A 20665-nucleotide genomic window follows, 5' to 3' on the forward strand; every position below is an offset into this window, starting at 1 on the left:
GTATCAGAGTCAGGGACTGTTTTTTTTTTTTTAATAAATTAATTTACTTTATTTATTTATTTTTGGCTGCATTGGGTCTTTGTAGCTGTGCGGGCTTTCTCTGGTTGCAGTAAGCAGGGCCTACTTTTGGTTGCAGTGTGCAGTCTTCTCATTGCAGTGGCTTCTCTTGTTGCAGAGCTTGTGCTCTAGGCGTGTGGGCTTCTGTAGTTGTGGCACACAGGCTCAGTAGTTGTGGCGCATGGGCTTAGTTGCTCCGTGCGTGGCCTGTGGGATCTTCCCAGACCAGGGCTCAAACCCATGTCCCCTGAATTGGCAGGCAGATTCTTAACCACTGTGCCACCAGGGAAGCCCCAGGGACATTTGCCTCTACAAAATGTGCATGTGTGTGTGTGTGTGTGTGTGTGTGTGTGTGATAGAGAGAAAGAGAGAGAGAGAGAGAGATACAGACAGAGAGAGAGACAGATACAAAGACAGATATAGAGAGACAGAGACAGAGCAGAGATAGCGGGGATGAGGAAAAGCAGGAGCTATTCCCTCTCCCAGGAATATAATGACCTGGGAATTACAATCCTGTGGTAGAAGAATCACAATGCAAATAAGAATACTTACAAAGTTTTGAGGCTTTCCAATCCCTTGAACATCTTATGCTGAACATTTTCCAAACGATTACTCGTGAGAAGTATTTCGTTTACACCAGCTGCGCCTTCAAATGCTCCCTCTTCAATGTCTGTGATCTTATTGTTGCTAAAGTTTCTAAATAAAAATGGTTGAAACAAATATTTGAAACAATTTCTTTCTAACAACAAGGGCACTGAGACATGTCTGATCATTTTCTTCTACTGAACGAACATCTTCCACAAAAACTCTAAGCTCTTCACTGCCTGGCATTCCCAAGGCTCTGAAAAGTCACCACTTCCTGATTCCATCAAGCCAAAGTGATAAAAATACAAAGGAGAAATATCTATGCTGAAAAGTACCAGCCTGATCAATGATCTGCCAGGGCCCCCAGGGATATAAAACTCTTGAGGTCAGGTACTGAGTTCTGTAAACTTTTATGTTTGCCACCACACTTACTAAGAGATTTTTCAAAGAAGTGCCCAAATAAAACTGTTGAATGAATTAGTGACTCAAAGAAGACAACTGGATAGAGAAAAGAAGGAAAGACTAAAATATGTTTGTATTTAGATAGCATCAGAAATGTATCTGAATCTGAGATTGTTCCCAGTTAAACTTCTCATGTAATAATATGTCAAGACAACCAACTTAACTGCCAGTATTTTGTATCATACAAAATACTAAGGCTTGACCAGAGGGCAAGAACATCCAGTTGAGGTAACATCTTCCTATAGGTTCTCTCTCCTTCTCAAGGCTCACTCCAAGACCAGGGATGCCCACAGAACAAGGTTCATTTTTAGGTACCATTTTATTCCTTTCAGAGCGCTGCACATAGCAGCTGCTAAATAAATATGTATTGAATTGAAAAGCATCTTAGAGCTAAAAAGAAAAAGCAGTTAACGTCAGTGAAAAAGGAGGACAGTTAAGAACTTAGAAACCCTTTGGGAAGCAGTATAATATGTGGGTCAAGTGCACAGGAAATGCTTTCAGTCTGCTCTGCCACTTACAGCCTATGTGACTGTGGACCAGTTACATATATGAAAGCACAGATATCACAGAAGTATGCTTCTTTCCTTCTCCTGATGTTTCCTGTTATGTGGAGGGTGCTCCCCGGACCCTCATTTTTGGCCTCTGTCCTGTCCCTCTTTCCATCCACCTTGGGTGGGGGAGGGTTACTCTCTGAGTGTTGTGGAAACTGCTGAGCTTATAAACTTATTTTAAAATATGAGTTGCGGACATGTAGTAACACAAATGAGCTATCAAGCCAGTTTACCAATCATTAATTTTGACTATCTTCTAATGAAAGTTTAATGAAGAAAAAAGTCAAACAGTTGACATGAATGTGCTGAAAGAGAAATAACAGCATGGTTTGGGGAACAGTAAAGGAAGTTACAAAACATTACTGAACTCATCTCTAATGCACTTAGTTTGCTGGATTCCTGCTGTGGCCACATAACAAACAAGCTGTCTGAGTTAAGGCGAGGTGCTAGGGTTCTGCTACAGAAAACATGGTTGCCATCACTGGAATATATAGGAAAGAGCCAATTACTTAGGTTCCTCTCAGAGTTTACCCTAAATTCATGTCACAGGTAGTCACTGTATAGACATGTCTCTGAATATTTTATATTTTCCAATTTCCTAAGAAATCTAAATAAAACTGCAAAGGTATAAGAAAACACAGCACTACAGATATTTTAAAAGATGGTTAATATACGGCTTACATTTTACGTAATTGAGGAAGCTTCTTGAAGATGCCTGTAGCTTCTAACACTGTAAATTCATTATTATTGAGGCGTCTAGGGAAAACAGAAACAGAAAAGTTTCATTCCCAACAGTCAGGAAGAGGTTAAATTTTATTTCTCGTACAGAATTATAACAGTATTTAATGAATATCCTAAAGCAAAATATAGGACACATATCACAGAAAATTTGTGGGAAGTACAGATTTTTTCCAATTTATCCCATATTTTAATGACCAAAATAAAACATATTAAGAAGCATGTAGTGAAGAAAGCCAATCATCGAAATTCAAAACCAACTCTCATTCAGTAATCTGTAGAACAAAGTTTCTCACACTTGTTTTTCCACTATTATCCCTGCCTCCAAAAGCACTTTAGGATATTTTTTTTCTAGTCACTTCTCCATAAATATGTATCAACAGCTTTACTGATATACAGTTTACACACCACACAATGTACCCTTTTAAAGTGTACAATTCGGTGGGTTTTTATTTTTATTTTTATTTATTTTTATTTTTTATTTTTTCAGTACGCGGGCCTCTCACTGTTGTGGCCTCTCCCGTTGCGGAGCACAGGCTCCAGACGCGCAGGCTCAGCGGCCATGGCTCACGGGCCCAGCCGCTCTGCGGCATATGAGATCTTCCCAGACCGGGGCATGAACCTGTGTCCCCTGCATTGGCAGGCGGACTCTCAACCACTGCGCCACCAGGGAAGCCCCAATTCAGTGGTTTTTAAAATATTCACCAGCTTGTGCAACCATCTTTGCTTCCTAATTCCAGAACATACTCATCATCCAAAAAAGAAACCCCATACCCATTAGCGGTCATCCTCAGTTTGCTGCCTCCCACTGCCTCAATCCCTGGCAACCACTAATTTACCTGCTGTCTCTGTGGATTTTCCTATTTTGAATATTTCTTATAAATGGGATCACACCAAATGTGTCCTTTTGTGTCTGTCTTTTTTCACGTGGCATAATATTTACAAGGTTCTTCCACGTTTAGCATAGATTAGTACCTCATTCTGTTTTATGGCCAAATTACATTCCATTGTGTGGACATACCACATGTGTTTATCCATTCATCAGCTGATGGATATTTGAGTTGCTTTCACTTCTTAATCATTATAAATAATGCCGCTAAGACACTGGCATACAAGATTTTGTATGGCTGTATGTTTTCAATTCTCTTGGTTATGTACGTTGATGTGAAATTGCTGTGTCACATGGTAAATCTATATTTAACTCCTTGAGGAAGAGCCTAACTGTTTCTCAAAAGTGCTTCATCGTTTTACCTTCCCACCAGCAATGTATGAGGGGCCCAGTTTCTCTCACCTGTTACTGTCTTTTATAAAAGTCATTCCACTGGATGTGAAGTGCTTCCTCATTATGTTTTTTTTTTTTTTCTCATTATGGTTTTGATTTGTGTTTTCTTCATGACTAATGATACTGGGTATTTTTTCATGTGCTTATTGCTCATTTGTATATCTCTTTGGAGAAATGTCCATACAAATAATTTGACCACTTTTTAACTGGGTAAGGTACATTTTAATTGTTGGGTTGTAAGAGCTCTTATGTATTCTGGATATGAGTCCCTGAGCAGATATATATATATATATATATATATATATATATATATATATATATATATATATATTAGATATATGTTTTACAAATATTTTCTTCCCAGTACTGATTTTTAAAGGTATAATTTAAAAAAATCTTAATTTCTTAAAACACACACAACCTTTGCTGAAAGATGAGTTAGATATGAATTTCTAAATTCTTGAGTGACATGTAAACTTATTTAAAGTGTTATCATGCTGGGAGATAAAATTTGAATTATTGTTTGTAGTATTATTGGAAATAAATGTAACTCCCTACATGATAGTAAATACAGAGTTCATGGCTTTTACTGTATGGTCTCCATGCATTTCTAAAGTCCTGGACCTATGAAATAGCTTCATGAACTAACAGAAATTTTAAAAAGCATCATTATAACCACTAGGTAGTGAGTTTCTGCCATCTTTTTGAAAGCATTATATTATTTTTAATGACTCAAATTGCTTAAAATCCATTAAGTAACAGGCATGAGTATAGGCATTGTGGGAGATAAACTATAAAACACAATCTCTGTCATCAAGGGGCTATAATCTAGATGAAGACAAGAGAATTATACATGCACAAAAAGACAACCAACTTTGCAAAGCAGTTAATGAAAAATACCAGATGGTGCTAGACATAAACATTGCTAAGATGTTCTAAAAATGATGAGGTTTCACTAGGTTTTTCTTGGATTTTTAGAAACACTAACATTAAATGTCATACTTTTATAAATAAAGTCAGTGAAGGCCAACATACATGGGCACAGAATCTATAAATGATTCAAACATATTTTAGAGCCTCGTATGTGCTAGGCCCTATGTTAGTGTTATAAATATAGATCTGATTACACTCTGTCTTTTTAGCTTTTCCTGCTATGGTATACATTGTTCAGAAAAAAAACATCCTTTGTGCTTCATACTTGGTAAACATTGAATCCTTCCACTTGTGAGTCAGTGAAGTAGCATAGCTGATAAAAAAAAGGACTCTGATTGAATGCATAATTAACACAGATTCAAAATGGTGACTCCAAACTATTTTATTTGGTTGCTGAAAAGACTACATTAAAAATCTATTAAGTGCTTAGAAATGGGTTTGGACATAAGTAATATCCAAGAAATAGATATCAAATGAATGTATTATTATTAGCACTACTAAGTGCTAACTGAATTTTTGAGAGGTGAGTTAATTTCTGTAGTTGTATCTTGGGCCGGAAAGATGAAGTAAGAAAACCTCTAATACATATACTTGTACAAAGAGAGTTATGCCAATGTGTGTCAATTAAAATTAATGTAATTATTGAGAATGAAAGGGCAAGACAAAAATCCCAATGCTTTGATGCTTTCATTCCTTCCCTCCCAAACCGGATTTTGTTGGGAGATGAACTTACAGCTCTGCAGTGTACTGGGGAATGTGGTCTGGGACTTTGGTGAGTTTTTGATTGGAGCAATCTACTGTGGTCCCTTCACAGCGGCACTTTTCAGGGCAAGCCAGATCGGCAAAGCAGTCCCCACTTAATTTTGATCGATAATCTTCTGTACCTATTGAGGATTCAAGCCAGAAAAGAAGATACTGAGTCTGAAGGTTAGAATATTTGTTTATTTGTAGGAAGGAAAAAGTAAGGTAACTATAGATTATGCAGCAGGGAGACAACTTGGGGAATTTTGGTCAATGGATGTCAGGAGAGGGTTAAAACAAGGGCTTGGAATTTGCTGGAAAAAAGAGTAACCAGATTCACAGGACAGGAAAACATTAACAGAGTTGAGCTTTTCACAGCTGTACTTTCTGCTGATCCAGTTATGAGCCATTCTAGACTATTTGACAGCTAATCACACAATGGCTACTAGTCGTGAAAAAGTTTATTTTTTCTCTGAGTCAAGAATTTAAAATGTATCCAGTAATAAACATATGCCTAGATATCATTTTCAATTAGGGCTTTCAAGGCAAATAGATGGACTCAGGTTTTTAAATTTTCTATGGTCTTTTATTATTCTCTCCCTCTCACATAATCTTCAGAAATGCTTAAAAAGCCCTCTTTTGTTCATTTTGATTTTATAAAAAGAAACAAGTAAATCCTGATTTAAGCCTCAGCAGCTTGTCATGCTGTAGAAAGCTGCGTGACGTTCCATGGTGCTTGACGGAACCATGTTTTACTCATACCTGGCAACCACATGGTTAGATCAAGCACAACAGAAAATCTCGCTACATAACCACTACACCATCCACTAGGCCAAAGGTAAGACCAAGAGGAAAGATGAAGGGAAGCAGGAGAAAAGCTACAGACGTTCTGGAAACGTAATACTGTTTACATGACATGCATTCTCCCCGCAGAATGTTTCTGACCATAGTAAGAGTATTACTACTGAAGATTCCCTGGAAACACAAAGAAGGGGCTATACTGAAAGGTGCCTCCAACGTTCCTCAGAACTGCAGAATGGAAACAACAGCTTTCGGGAAAAACATCCAGGAAGAAGTTGAAGGTGCGCTACAAGGACAACAGAGAGGCTCAAAAGATCTGTGGTTTCTTCTTGGAAAAAAAAAAAAAAAAAGGGTGCAAAAGAGTGAGACTAAAAGAAGATACATCAGGATTGAAAAGGGAGGATATCATGTTTCAGATCAGACACTTTACTTACAGCCAAAATGGTGAATTCCTGCAAAAGTAAACATCACCAAGAAGGAAAGAAAGACAGTAAACCCAGTTAAGATTCACATACACGTATATAAAACTCACTCAGGTCTCTTCCTTCCTCCCTTACTGTGGCAATTATCGGGGAATGGCCTGGTGTGACAAGAATCGTCATGCTTTGTAAACTTTCATAATCATTTTTTGAAGCACAGTGGTCTTACAGGAAAAGCAATGGCATACAAGATGCACAGCACAAATTAAGTTCTTGTCAATTCCTCTAAAAAAATGAAGTCTCCACAAGATAAATTTTCTTTGAGCACTCACTGTAATCTCTAGATGCTATCCAGAATGGTGGTAGGCAAGTAGACATGTAAAATGAATTGAAAAACTAATCGTGAGATCTTCAAGGACTATCACTGGAACACTTGGATTAAACCTTAGGTTGTAGCTTACATGTTTCATAATGATCTTTCCAACTTATAAATAATGTCACTTAATTGAAATGGAATCAGGATCTCGGAAGAAGCTTGCAAAGCTGAATATAGAAGTTTCATTACATTTGCCAATTAATGTTGTGGCATTTATTGAGGATCTGTTGTATTGTAGTTTAAGCTTTCATTTAAAAAGTGAAATAAGGAAATACAGGGAACAAAGTTTAAGTGACAGATACACGAGGTATTTTACATTGAAAATAATCTGCATTCAATGCAATGGCAATGCTTATTTTATGGTTGCTCTTTAGGCAAGCGCATATTTTAATTAAAATCTGGGAAAAAAAAGGGAGGAGAGGCCCAAAGAATTCTTCTGAGTCCTGACTTCTATAATTATTTGTTTAAATCATGTAAATTGAATGACCAGAAATTGACAATTAAGCCATGATATCTGATATAAAAGTTTTTGGGTTTTTTTTTTCCCCAAACCTATTTTGGCTGCTGTTAATAAGAGGGCAAAACTGTATCAGAATTTATGAAAACAACCTGACTTTTGTTCCTTATTTGGTGAATTTGAAATATTAATTTCTAAATTATGGATAAAGCATATTTAAATGTGACAGATTGAATAATTTGATAATTATATTCACTTCTCTCATTTGGGGATTTAAGTAATATCAATGTTTTATCCTATAGGGGTTTTGTTTTTCAAAATGGCTTTTTCTGGGTAATAGCTATCAGATGATCTTCTACTTAATAATTGGGTAAAAACAGTGAATTTTAAAGATTGCCAATGAAGGACAATCAACTGTTCTTTTCAACATGTTACTTGTTATGCAGCCAGTGTAATATATATATTACTGACCATTCAAGTCAAAATATGTAATGAAACAAAATCTGTTAAATGCATACAATTATTCATATTATAATCCAACAATGGCAAGCAACGTATATCTCCTTAAAACAGAGACCAAACCCAGAGTTCTTCTTAAGAAAATAAATATGTTTTTTCATACTAACACCTTATAAATATTTTTTTAATTTATAACTATTAAGATATATTTTAGTCTAGAATATACCCAGGATATTGTAAATGTAGCCAATGAACTACTAACATGTATTTTTATATAATGGTTTAAAACAAACAAGTCAAGAGGCATTTTACACAATTGGCAGGCAAGGAAAAAATAAGTAAAGAAACATATTTCAAAGAGCTAGTTCTAGAATCATCAGCCTTGATAGTGTTAAGACTGCAGTGGTAAAACATTTCATTTATTTTTCTAAGAACCATTCCATTCATCTGCCTAAGTTATCTAAGGCACTTGGTGCCCATGAACTTCTGATGCTTTCAGGATGTATGTCAATATTGTTTTCGTGGAGTTATTATACTGTGACTCCAGGGATGTAAGAATTTTAAATCACAAGCAAAGTACAACTGCACATAAATCAGCAGGAAGTTGTTGCTTTGTTATAAAAAGTGAAGCAACAGCAAGCAAAGTAAAGCAAAAAGTAAGGGATACTTTTTTAGTATAAAAAATCTCTATAAAAAAGTAAATCTCATGATGGAAAACACAGTTCTGTGTGTTTGAAACTGATTTCATGTAGAACTAGTTCTTTGACAACAGAAAGGTCTCTGTCTTTAAAACCAGCTTAAGATGCTATATTTTAAAAACAGGTTCAAAGGGCAGATATACAACATAAGGAGAGAAAATTATTTAAGTAGAAAGCCATAGATTGAAACATTTTAGCTACTGTGAGAAATTTCAGATAATGTGCCAAAGTGAGAGAGAGAGAAAAAGGTGGGGTTTAATAGTGATATGTTTAACATCAGAAGCTGCATGCAAAGGTCAGGTTTTCAGGAAACAGCTACAAGTGATCTATGCAGAAGGAAATATAGCTACAGAGTACCCACTGGATTTTCCAAAGCATGCATATCAAAGTTTTAGAAGCTACATTTTATAAGGTGAGGAAAAGGTGTCTGCAGTTAGTCCTACTACCGAGCAAAACCTACCTGGAATGAAATACTGTTCTTTAGCTAAATAAAAAAAGAGAAAAAAAATAGAAGATGCACCTGAATGTCAGCAAGCAGAGATATGAGTTATATTAGATTAAGAATGGACTAAAGTTACTATAGATAATTAAGTGAAAAATGTATATTCACAGCAGTGGCTGAAGTATAATCATGTACAGTGAGTAGGAAATGCATCTGGAACCATGGGCAATAAAGGGCTTTGTTTTGATATTAGCATCTTAGTATAAATTAACTGCCGAATGTGAAATAACTCCTGGAATAGTTAGGTAGCATACTACCCAAAACATATAGAACGCACTTTATTATGAGAAAATAGAAAAGATTATACCTAAGCAAACAGTAAATTTCAATGAAGTAAGTTTTCCCTTTAACATTAATAAAATGCATCTATATTTCACTTTTTATAAGTAAATGTAATATCCCCAAAGTGTTAAAAGATGGCCTTTTGGAAAAAGAATGTACCCTCACAGTCCTATTCAAAATGCGAGAACGCAAAACAAGAAAACGGCATTTGGTGTGAGAAGCAAGGAATCTGGAGCTTTTTTTCCCCCTACTTCTGAGCCTGAGGAAATCAAGTAACCAAATCTCAGTTCACTTTCTTAAAGAAATGGAAACATGATTAATTACTTTACTGTTGCTCAGTGAAAAACAATACAACAAACGTGAGACTTACAGCCTTTTAAAGGCACTGAGTTAGATAAAAGGCCCCTGTTAAATTCAAACCCTGGGATTACAGTATGAAGTATCCAGGCATCTTTTTTTCTTTATTTCTTCTGCTGGATAGTGTGTTAAAAAGGTTACATGTAGGAGTGCTATATGAATTGCGTCTACAGCTCTTTTCCTTCATGGACAGAAGAAAAAGAAATACGATTCTGCAATGTTTGGTGATTCAGCTCAAGGCCAACTGTCTCTACATCTCACTACTGTTTTGGGTAACGCTGGGGAAATGTTACACAAAGTAAGAAATTACCTGAACAACGGAATTTCTTGCTTTTGATCTGTCCGATTCTTTTATTTGCCAGACGCCGGGGGCTGGTGCAGCGGGCACCACTGGTCTCGATTGGGTTGGTATGAAGATAATCCGCCAGCCACTTGAGATGGCAGTCACAAATAAAGGGGTTCTGGGCCAAATGCCTTTCAGAAACACATACAGAACACTTTTACACATGACTTGCAATGAACTCAACTCTCCAATTCAGAGTGAATAAAATGGTCATCACGTTTGATCCAAATCCTATATACATACATGGTTTGAATGGCACGGAGAGGTGAAAAGGTCCCCTTGGCGATGGTCTGAAGCTTGTTGTCATATAAGGAGAGAAGGTTCAGGTTGTGCAGATCCTGAAAAGCATCTACCCGAAGGCAGTTTATCTTGTTGGCATTCAATAATCTGTTTGATTAAATAGTCGTAGAATTAAAGTGTAGTATCTCATTAACCTATCTTCAAGACTCTGTTGTTCTTGAGAAAACCCAGTCAAGAAATCCATTTCTTTTACCCTCAACATTAAGTAATCATTGAGGTATCACAGGCTGAAGATTTGGGGTTATGGCAGATAAAGCATGGGTCATGTCTAATGATTGGATTGCCTAAATCTAGTGGTACTTACACATTTATTCAACAAAAATTATTAAATATATTCTCTGGAATGTGTAGAAGTACAGCAATAGACAAAGGTGGGTGAGAGCCAGTTTCTCCTGTCAAGGGCACCATAAAGTTCTCAAAAAAACATTAGTCCCTGGAGCTGCTCTGTGAAAAAGAAGTTCAGTCCATTCTCAAAACGGTAGCCAGAGTGAGACTTCTAAACATAGACCAGAATACATCACTCCTCTCTCAAAACCATGCAACAACTCCCAGTTTGCCCTGAATAAAACCTAAGACTTGACAATAGCCCATAATGCCCAATGGGATCTTTGGTTCCTTTTTTGAACTTTACAACCTCCAAGTTTTCTATTCCTGGCTGTTTCAGCTCCAGCCACACAGGTCTCCTTGCCAGACTCTCTTCTCTGCTTGGAAGGCTCTTCTCCCAGATGTCTGCCTGGCTAACTATGTTGCTTCTTCGAGTCGGCTGCAATGTCACCTTTTCCATTCAGCCTCCCCCGGCCACTCCCTCCAATACCGTCAGCCTGTCTTTGCCCCTCCCCTATCCTTAGCATCTCAATTCCTTTACTTTAATCTACTTTTTCTATTTTCTTAAATACACATTTCTTTCTGTTACGTGTGATTTGCTTATTTATTATGTTCTTGCTGACTGCCATCTGCATGAACCCTCTCCCAAGGGTATAAGGTCCAGACAACAGGGATATTAGTCTATTTTGTTCTCTGTTGCTTCCCACATGCCTGGCATGTGCTAGGTGCTCAATAAATATTTGTTGTTGAACGACTACTTTATAACCCTCTTAGAGAGTTGCATTATCACACGAAGACCCTCATTCTGCATTATACATATCCATTTCACTTGGTTTAACATAATATCCCACAAACTTGTTTTTTCTCATATATACCAGTGGTATTCTGCATCAATATTCTGTGGAACTGTGGTTTACAGATCATATTTGGGCAAACATTATTCTCGTAGGTTATATGTCCCTGTGTCTGCACTTGTGTTCATGCTTCCCTCACCTTTGGGAGTATACTTGCCCGACTCTCCACCTGCCTCAACCTTCTGGCCTATCAAGGTCTCACAGAAGGCCCACCTTCTCCAGAACAATATTTTTCCAGAATACAACTGCCACCCAACTAATGCATTCCTTCCTCTAGGAAGTCAGTCAGTGCTACCTAGTCTTGTCAACTATTTTATACAAGCCCTCATGTTTGCCCAAAGACAGTTTAGCCCTCCAGGGGCAGAAAATTTTTTTTTGATACTTCTTTTACTCTGTCACCACTCAGTTCAGAGCTTTGATACTTAGGACTTTAACAAATACTTAGTAGCTCAAAAAATATGTGCTATGTGGTTTGGGTATGATGCTTTCTTATCTAACACACTGAAAACTGTTTTCCCATTTGCCCACTAGAATCTCTGTAATTCAGGGTATTCCAGTTTTACTTGCCTTTTTAAGACCTCAACTCCCTACACATGCAAAGCCAGGACTTTCTAGTGGTCGTTCTCCCTGCTGTACTCTTTTTTATCTTCCTTCAGAAACTGCAGTTGTGGCTTTCTCTGTGATCTATATGATACTTTCTTTAGAGCTTAGAGGCATGGTTTGAGGTGTGGACTGATTAATCCTATACCTCCCCACTTGGGGTCACAACACACGGCCCACTGGCCATGTTCCCTAACTAGTGAGCTAAGAAAGGAGCTGGAGAGCACAATGCTAAGGACAAGGAAAAGATGCGGAGCCTGGAAGACAACTAAAGAAGGTGCCGTTCTGAGCACTTTGTACTTAGTTTACATTCAGGTGGTCCAGAAATTAGGTGGAAAGTACTGAACACTACTTTCTTTTGTTCCTTCCATTTACCTACTTCTTCTCCTTAGTATCTCATCTGTTCAAGCAGATCTAAGATGTTTAACCTAACCAAATTCTCAACTAACCATAAAGAGTCAATTATGCCACATGAACTCTGGCAGGCTTAGTCTAGAGATAGAACTTAAGGCAGAGGGAGAAAGCTGGCTTTTTTAGTAAGGTTTATCTACATACAGATTCCTAGTGTTTATCAACCCACTTGTTACATCAACTACCAATAAGTGTGTGTGGAAAGAAAAAGGTGCCATTTTTAGTGTTGCCACTAGGCAGGACAGTGGTAGCAAGAGAATGTAAGTGAATGGTGAGGAGAATAATGCTAAGAAGATGTGAAAGAATGACACGAAAGTAAATAACAAATAGGCAACACTTGGCTATAGTACCTAGCTATACCTATAATGTGTATAGAGTCATCCTATTCAAGATCAGAAACAATATTTGCTAACTTTACTGCAAATGAAGGGTTAAAAAATAATTTGATGCCCAAATAAAGTCACTAGGTCACAAAGGTCAGTATTTATCATGACTGATTGGTCTGTTGTAAAATCAGTTTATTGAGTTACGTAGCATTAAGAAGAGAGAGAGAGAATGGAACAGAATTGACAGCACTATACATAGTGAGGTTAAAGAGTTTTGTTGATGATTTGCTTCATTTGTGTGTCTGTATGTGTATATGTATGAACTGTGTTGTGATATAAAATATGTTTCTGCATAATGATGAAAAGTTTCAAGTGTGGATAATAGGATGTAATTATAAACATACATTTATCAAGTAAGGAAAACAATCAACTTTTGGGCTGTTTGTGAGATCAGGAATAAATTTTTACCAAGTAAGTGGTTCAAACCCCAGCTCAACAAATACACACATCCAAAAGAGAAAATAGCATTCTAAACTTAAGAATTTTAAAGTAGACTGACTGTGAGCCAGTTGAGAGAAGAAATTATATCATACTCATCTTTTTATCCACAGCAGCTAGGTCAGTGTGTACCCCAAATGAGATACCCTATAAGTGTTTGGTGATTTGAATAGGCTTTGATGGTCCAACACTAACAATCTTAGTATTAGCATATTTTTTCAATCTCATTTTCATATGTGCATTAATTAAGACATCTGGGGTCAAGTCTTATTCTTATAAATATGTATCATAAATACTTCTTTCGAGACAAATAAGTTGTAGCTATTCTCTAAGCAGAGTGGTCTTTAAAGATAAAATCCAGGAAATTGACAGATAATTCTCTCACTAAAGATTAGTTTGAGTGTTACCACTCTGTCCTAGGCTACTAAACACCATCTTTGTGTTGGGGGATGTTATTCTAGTATTGTCACTGTTGCAGATTCTTTAGACAAAGGTGGATAAACATATTACCAAGTCTTTCTCCTTTCCAACTATTAGCAAATCAAACCAGAGAAATTTCATAAAGGGCAAGGATTCCACAAACTATAAATGACAGAACAGCCAGGATGCCCACATTTATGACAATGTGGAAAGAAAGGCTTGGGAACAATTTCAAAGGGTTGTGTCTTCAAATAAATAACCATCATCAATGTTAGCTCCACTAGACTAATCTTTTCCATTTCATTAAACTATGTCATTTTGGGTCAAATTTTTCTGAAGCCTCCATGAAAATATGAGATGGTACACTGGCTAAAATATATATTTGGGTTCAACAGATCAGAAACAATCAAATACTTACAGTAGCTGTAAGGAAAACAGTCCTTCAAATAAACTTTTTGGGAGTTCTGTGATTTTATTTCCATAGAGGACACTGGAAGAACATGATTTGAACAAACAAAAAAATTAGACATCAACCAGCAAAACAAATTCAGCCAAACATATGTATTCAGGCATATAGGAGGTTAGTAAGATCCATACGTCATAAAAGCCATAGTTGAGTAAACAAACTTCAATTTGCAAATGTTTTTTCCCTGATTATAGATTAGACATAGCTTATGGTAGAGAGTTTGGAAAACATAGAAAAACAAAAAAAATTAACATAATTTATAATTTTATTCCCCTTTCATAGAAATGTCCACTGTTAAATTGTCATGTTTTTCTACACACACACACACACATGCACACACAGTTCATATGTAATGAGAGCACACAGTATATAACAAAGGAGAACAGTAAATGTGGAACCTACTGTTCTTTAAAGGGATGAGATTTAGGATTATCCTAATGGAAAACAGTGAAAGGAATCCACATAAGTGTAAACTTTTCGTTTTAAACATATAATGCATATGCATAAGAAATGTAAGATTTGTGAAGACAGTGATCATTAATATTGATACAGGAGAATTTTTAAAGTGTATGTTCCCCAAAGAAATATGAATAGGAATGTATCCTCATGTCCCTACCTCTGATTAGCCACTAAGTGTAGCCACAAAGTGCAGGGACCATGACTTAATTACTTCAGCATACCTGGTGCCTAGGTTTTGACACACAGTGATGTCCTAACATTGGATTGATGAGTGAATATTGTTTGAAGAGTAAAATGAGTAATAAATTAGCACAGGAACAAATTAAGGAATAAATTAATGTATTCACAGAAAGGGTGAAATGAGGGGATTTCAACAGCAAATAAATGAAAATGATTGACTCATCATGTTGGCTATTGACCACAGATCTGCAATGATGCCCCTCCATTCTCAGGCCCCAAAAGCAGAGGACCACAATTATGTGTAGGAAAAGGCAGAAATTATATTTTTAGAGGAACAATTTGACAACATGTATCAAGAGTCATAAAGATGTTTATATAAATTTTAACTTAGTAGTTTCTCTCAAGAGTTTAAGAAAAAACTCAGAGACAAACACAATATTTTATCTGTCAAATGTTGTTCATGGAATAATGTATAACAGTGAAAAATTAAATGCAAATAAAGTGTATCCAAGTTCCAAAGAAGGGGATTGGCTAAATATATATTTCACATTGATAAAAATCATGTTCTGAAGAATATTTAGTGAAATGAAAGTATTCATGATACAACACTAAGTTTAAAAGAGCATAATACAAAATAATATATTATAGTATAATTTTAACTTTGTTTAGAAGAATATATACATATATACATAGAAAAAAAGTGGAAAATCTCTAGATGGTAAGTGACTTACTGTCCAGAGGTCATTTGAATTTGAATCTATATATACTGTCTTTGTTTTTAAAATGTTCTCTAGGATGGGCATAAATTACTTTAAAAAGTCAGAAGTAATCTTTTGGAAGAGAAATAAATGATGTCATAAAATGTGGAGGAGGGTGGGAGGGAGGGAGACGCAAGAGGAAAGAGATATGGGAACATATGTATATGTATAACGGATTCACTTTGTTATAAAGCAGAAACTAACACACCATTGTAAAGCAATTATACTCCAATAAAGACGTAAAAATATGTGGAGGAAAAAGCCAAAATGAGAATCAAAATAATTAATATGTTTGGCAACTGTACATGATTTCTGTTTGGAAAGGAGGAAAATAATGCAAGAGAGATGAATCAGAGTGAGGAAAAAGCTGTTCCCTTTTAAGATGCCAGTGAGAGGTGGGATATATTACAAAATATGAAGAAAATTCTTAAGGGAACAAATAAAGATCGGTGCTATACTGTACAATGTGTCATTTCATTTGTATAGATTCCAGTGGTATAGTTATACAGTATAACATAAAAATTCATTTGTGTAGAATATAGATTTTTTAAAAAACTTAACACAATTAGAGAAGAAACAATTTTAAAAATACAAGAACAAAAGAGAGAATTCTACATTGTCAGGCTCAAGGAGGTAAGGGCTTTAAGAAAGGGTAGAGCGATAATAATATATATCTTAAGGTCAAAAATAAGAGAACAGAGGGCTTTAGGGAACAAATGATCAGATGAAAGTGGCACCAATTTGGGATATTCAACTGAATATCATTCAAGTAATGCACTCAGCAATAGGTATCGTACACTCATTATGTGCTAGGAACTTTGCCAGGTTCTAGGCTTCATGCCCAATTAAACTGAATCCAGCTGTTACTTGTTCAATATTCACCATTGGCCCATGTGCCAGCCGCTGATACAACTGAGATGAATAAAAGGTATGGCTTCGAAGAGACACCCAAAAGGGCTATTTTGAATACTGAAGGAGTTTCACATTTTGAACCCATCGAGATCTAAAAAGGAAACAGGATGTGTAAGAACTGTGGGGGACCCACATTAGAATCAAAGCGTGAGTAATTTAGTAGGTTGTTCACTTGGGTCTTTTGTTTCAAAGGTTGGTTCGAATAGCACAAAAGGAGGACTAGCTAGACAGTGTGCCATACTCACACTGTGAAAATTTTCTTTCCCAACAAATCATTCTGTTTTCTTTAAGATCATGATAAGAAAATAGATGTTTACTATTAATGAGACAATTTGGGTACAGGGGAGAAAAAGACGAAAATCACAAAAGAATGTAGGAAATCTGTAAGTGTAGGTATAATTGGGTATATGGACTATCATAAAAATATTATAATAAATACTTGATATGATGGGGATGAGATTTCTCTACAAAACGGTATAGCAATACTAGGGCTGAATAGTTTTTTTACACACAGTGAGATCGAAATGGTAGGAAGGAAAAAGGGATTTAAAAATATCAAAAGTCCAAAGACCAGGACGGAACAATTGTATGGCAGCCAAGAAAATAGGGCCAAAATCTATAAAAGTGAGGGAAAGGAGTATCATCACATAAAGATACAAACTGCAAGAGGGCCAATGAGAATCTTGCTACACTCATAAGAGGGAAGGAAAATTTTTAAAAATCAAGATAAAAATAATTCAGGTGAAAAGAAAATAAATATGCACAATTTCCAAATACCAAGAATGACAAATTGGGTAGCTTTTCTACAGTTTTCTTATACATGGCTTATATTTGGCATTCTATATACAGTACAGTTATGCTGATAGAGAATATTTTATAGTCGTTTGAAACAACAGGGAAATCTTATGGCAGCTTTTGTACCTGCTACAAGAAGGAAGGCTAAGAATATTAAACCCAGTTTCACTCTGGTGTTTCAATATTGGGGCAGTAAGATAGAGCAACCACTGCTGGCCAGTCTTTGACTTCTCCTGCCCTTGCTGAAAGCAGAAGACAGAACTCCCACTAAAGAGAAAAAATGTCCAAAATAGAAACCTACATGATGGCTATCATGAAAAAGGTGCAATGGACAGACTTACTATCCAAATACATGTTAAAGAGCTATACTTACTTATAAATTAAAAACCATGTGTACTTGAGAATTAAAACACTAAGCAAATTTAAAGAGAGTACAGTAAAGAGAAAGCAGAGGGTGCTACATTTTCACTGAAAACCAGTGGTAAATGCAAGGTACTGTGCTGGACAGTTAACATCAGTCCAAGAAAAGCCTGTAGGCAATGCAAATACAGCGGTCAAGCCTTACACTATAGACCCCTGTGGAATTTGTGAGCTGGTTAGTGAAGAGAGAAATAAGAATTAGTGAACTACAATAGCTTGTAAAAGGTTAATGAAAAAGTAAGAAGAGGGGAAAACCATATTCTGAGGATCTTGGGCATAAAAATTCCCTGGGATAATTAAAATCCAAAATCATGCACATTGATAAGTACCAGGAGAAGAATTTGCCATGGTCTTATTGTAATATCTCTTGAAAGTTTACTCTGTGTTTTTAACAAAGCCAGGAGAGGAATAATCTCATCCCCATCTTAGAGATGAGATAACTGAAGAACAGGGAAATTAGTAACTAGCTCTGTATACCCAGTGAGTTAGAGCCAGTATTCGAATACAAGCCATCCAGCATTCTAAAGGAGATATGCTTAGCCACTATGCTGCACTGCTATAACACAATATAAAGTTATTTTGTTAATATAAATATATATAATTATAATAAAATATAAATCCAATCAGTAAATGAAAAATAAAAAATGTTTAGAGGCAATGCTAAATGTACTTGTATGCCGAGTTCTTAAGAAATGATTATTAAATATTATAGAAATTTTGTTGTCACAGTGAAAGTAAAAAAAAGCCCTGAAGATAAAATGATTTCATAGATGCATGTATTTTGAATGATATTTTGTTAATAATATGTAATACATTGTTATATAATAAAATATGTTAATATATAATAGTGGTATTTAATATATATAATAGTGATATGTAATAATATGTAACAAAATAAATGTTAATAAAAATAAATAAATATTAATGAATTTAATAGGAGAGACCTTAAAAAACACTCAACAGATCAAGTCCAGTTTTCTCTTAAGATATACTATTTTGGTAATTGAATAACAAAACAATTTATTAAATAAAATGCATTAGAGGTATTTGGCAACATACCACCTTTAAATATTTCACTTCTTTAGCAAATGTAGTGATTAAATTAAGCTGGCTATATAACTGAGTACAGCTGCAGAAAGACATATAAAAGAAACTTGTATAACACTTCATTTAAAGAAAGAAATGTGGCCTATTTGCATCCCTCTTGCAGTTAATCTACATACACCTAAGTCACTTCACCCCTTTCTGGAACACTTAAACTCCTGGCTCACTATTTCAGTCTCCAGCATGACTCTTTTCCAGCAACCAGTCTTTCACCATATTTATCCCTCTATCCTCGTGGCTGTACCCTAGACCTTGCCATTACTAACAACTGCAACCTTTTCATTATTTTAATTTCAAGCATCTGCTCCCCTCAAGTCATACTGACTTTTTCTTGCTCTGTCTTGAAACACTCCGCACACTCCTACCTCAGAGCCTCAGTATTTAGCTGTTCCCTCTGTTTTTTTAAATAATTTTATTTTATTTATTTATTTATTTATGGCTGCGTTGGGTCTTCTTTGCTGCGTGCGGGGCTTTGTCTAGCTGTGGAGAGCGGGGGCTACTCTTCGCCGCGGTGCGCAGGCTTCTCACTGCAGTGGCTTCACTTGTTGCAGAGCACAGGCTCTAGGCACGTGGGCTTCAGTAGTTGTGGCATGTGGGCTCAGCAGTTGTGGCTCATGGGCTCTAGAGCGCAGGCTCAGCAGTTGTGGCGCACAGGCTTAGTTGCTCCACGGCATGTGGGATCTTCCCATACCAGGGCTCGAACCCGGGTCCCCTGCATTGGCAGGAGGACTCTTAACCACTGCGCCACCAGGGAAGCCCGCTTTTCTGTTTTATAATGTTATAAGGCATTATGTGGGTATTCCACTTCTGGAAAAAGGTTCCTACTTTTCCATGTACTGCTATGATTTGAACTAGAAATTCCTCAGTGACTTAGCATCCTGACTGAAATGCAGTTCTACAAGGAAAGTTAATGCTTTTCTATAGCTTTCCAAAAGAACTATGTACATGAGAGCTATGATCTTGAAGACTAAGATCCCAATTCAGCAAGCAAGTTCTTTTACATGTGTTGTCATTTCTTTTCCAATTTGCCATTAGTTTATTATATATGTAGATTAGTACATAAGTTATAATCATTAATTATAATAAATATATATTTAATAAATATAATGTAATTTACTGTGATGAATGATTAATTAACAAAATTAAAATGATTAATCTTTTATTATTTCTTTTTACCATTTAATTCTCACAACCACAAGTGTCAACATCATTAAGGCAGTAGAACTTAACAGTAAACTCTGCAAGCAAGCAGATATAAATCAGAATTCTCCATCCATTTCTCTCTTTTTTGACATTTAACTGTTATCTTTGAGGCACAGATACTTGAAGGACCAAGACTTTGTACACTGACTTGACTTTTGTTCTGTCCTTTTGTATGGCTGGGAGGTTGTCTATGTTTACTTTGGATAGTATTACTGTCCAGGACGGTACGTACTTTAAGGACAATTTGGGTGATTTAATAGAGTTTTGCATTGCGCTCTGCGATTTTAGAATCTGACAGCCCACCCTGAGAACAGTGCATGACTGTACTTTACACTTTCTGCCAATAGTTGTTTCCCTGGTCTTGGACTTCATCTATTAAAATAAAAATCCCAAACAAAACCCAAACAGAAATGAACCTAGGCAGACACTGCAGGTGAAGTGATAGTTTTCCACTTTTTTTCTTGGAAGAAAACTGCAGTTTTCTGAGCAGACCAGCATAGCGACCTGAACATCCATGTGCCCAGAAGAGCTGGTCCATCTCTTCCCCTTGGTATGAGTGTAAACTGCTATATAAACCAAAGGTGTTTATCTG

The 20665-nt window shown here is 36.2% G+C and overlaps 1 protein-coding gene across 2 annotated transcripts in view; it reads right to left on the reverse strand.

Moving 5' to 3' along the window:
* The window catches only part of SLIT2 (slit guidance ligand 2), a 378953-nt gene that overhangs the window by 80826 nt on the left and 277462 nt on the right, over window positions 1-20665 (reverse strand). The window contains exons 12-18 of one of the 2 annotated variants that reach the window (XM_081253774.1): window positions 14195-14266; window positions 10287-10430; window positions 10011-10174; window positions 9020-9043; window positions 5342-5492; window positions 2337-2411; window positions 610-753 (exon numbers count right to left, since the gene is read on the reverse strand). In XM_081253774.1, the coding sequence (XP_081109900.1) occupies window positions 610-753; window positions 2337-2411; window positions 5342-5492; window positions 9020-9043; window positions 10011-10174; window positions 10287-10430; window positions 14195-14266 (774 nt within the window). The remainder of the gene's footprint in view (window positions 1-609; window positions 754-2336; window positions 2412-5341; window positions 5493-9019; window positions 9044-10010; window positions 10175-10286; window positions 10431-14194; window positions 14267-20665) is intronic. The other variant, XM_081253775.1, reaches the window with a different exon arrangement.

Source organism: Mesoplodon bidens (genome assembly GCF_964165515.1).
Source record: "Mesoplodon bidens genome assembly, chromosome: 1".
NCBI lineage: Eukaryota > Metazoa > Chordata > Mammalia > Artiodactyla > Ziphiidae > Mesoplodon > Mesoplodon bidens.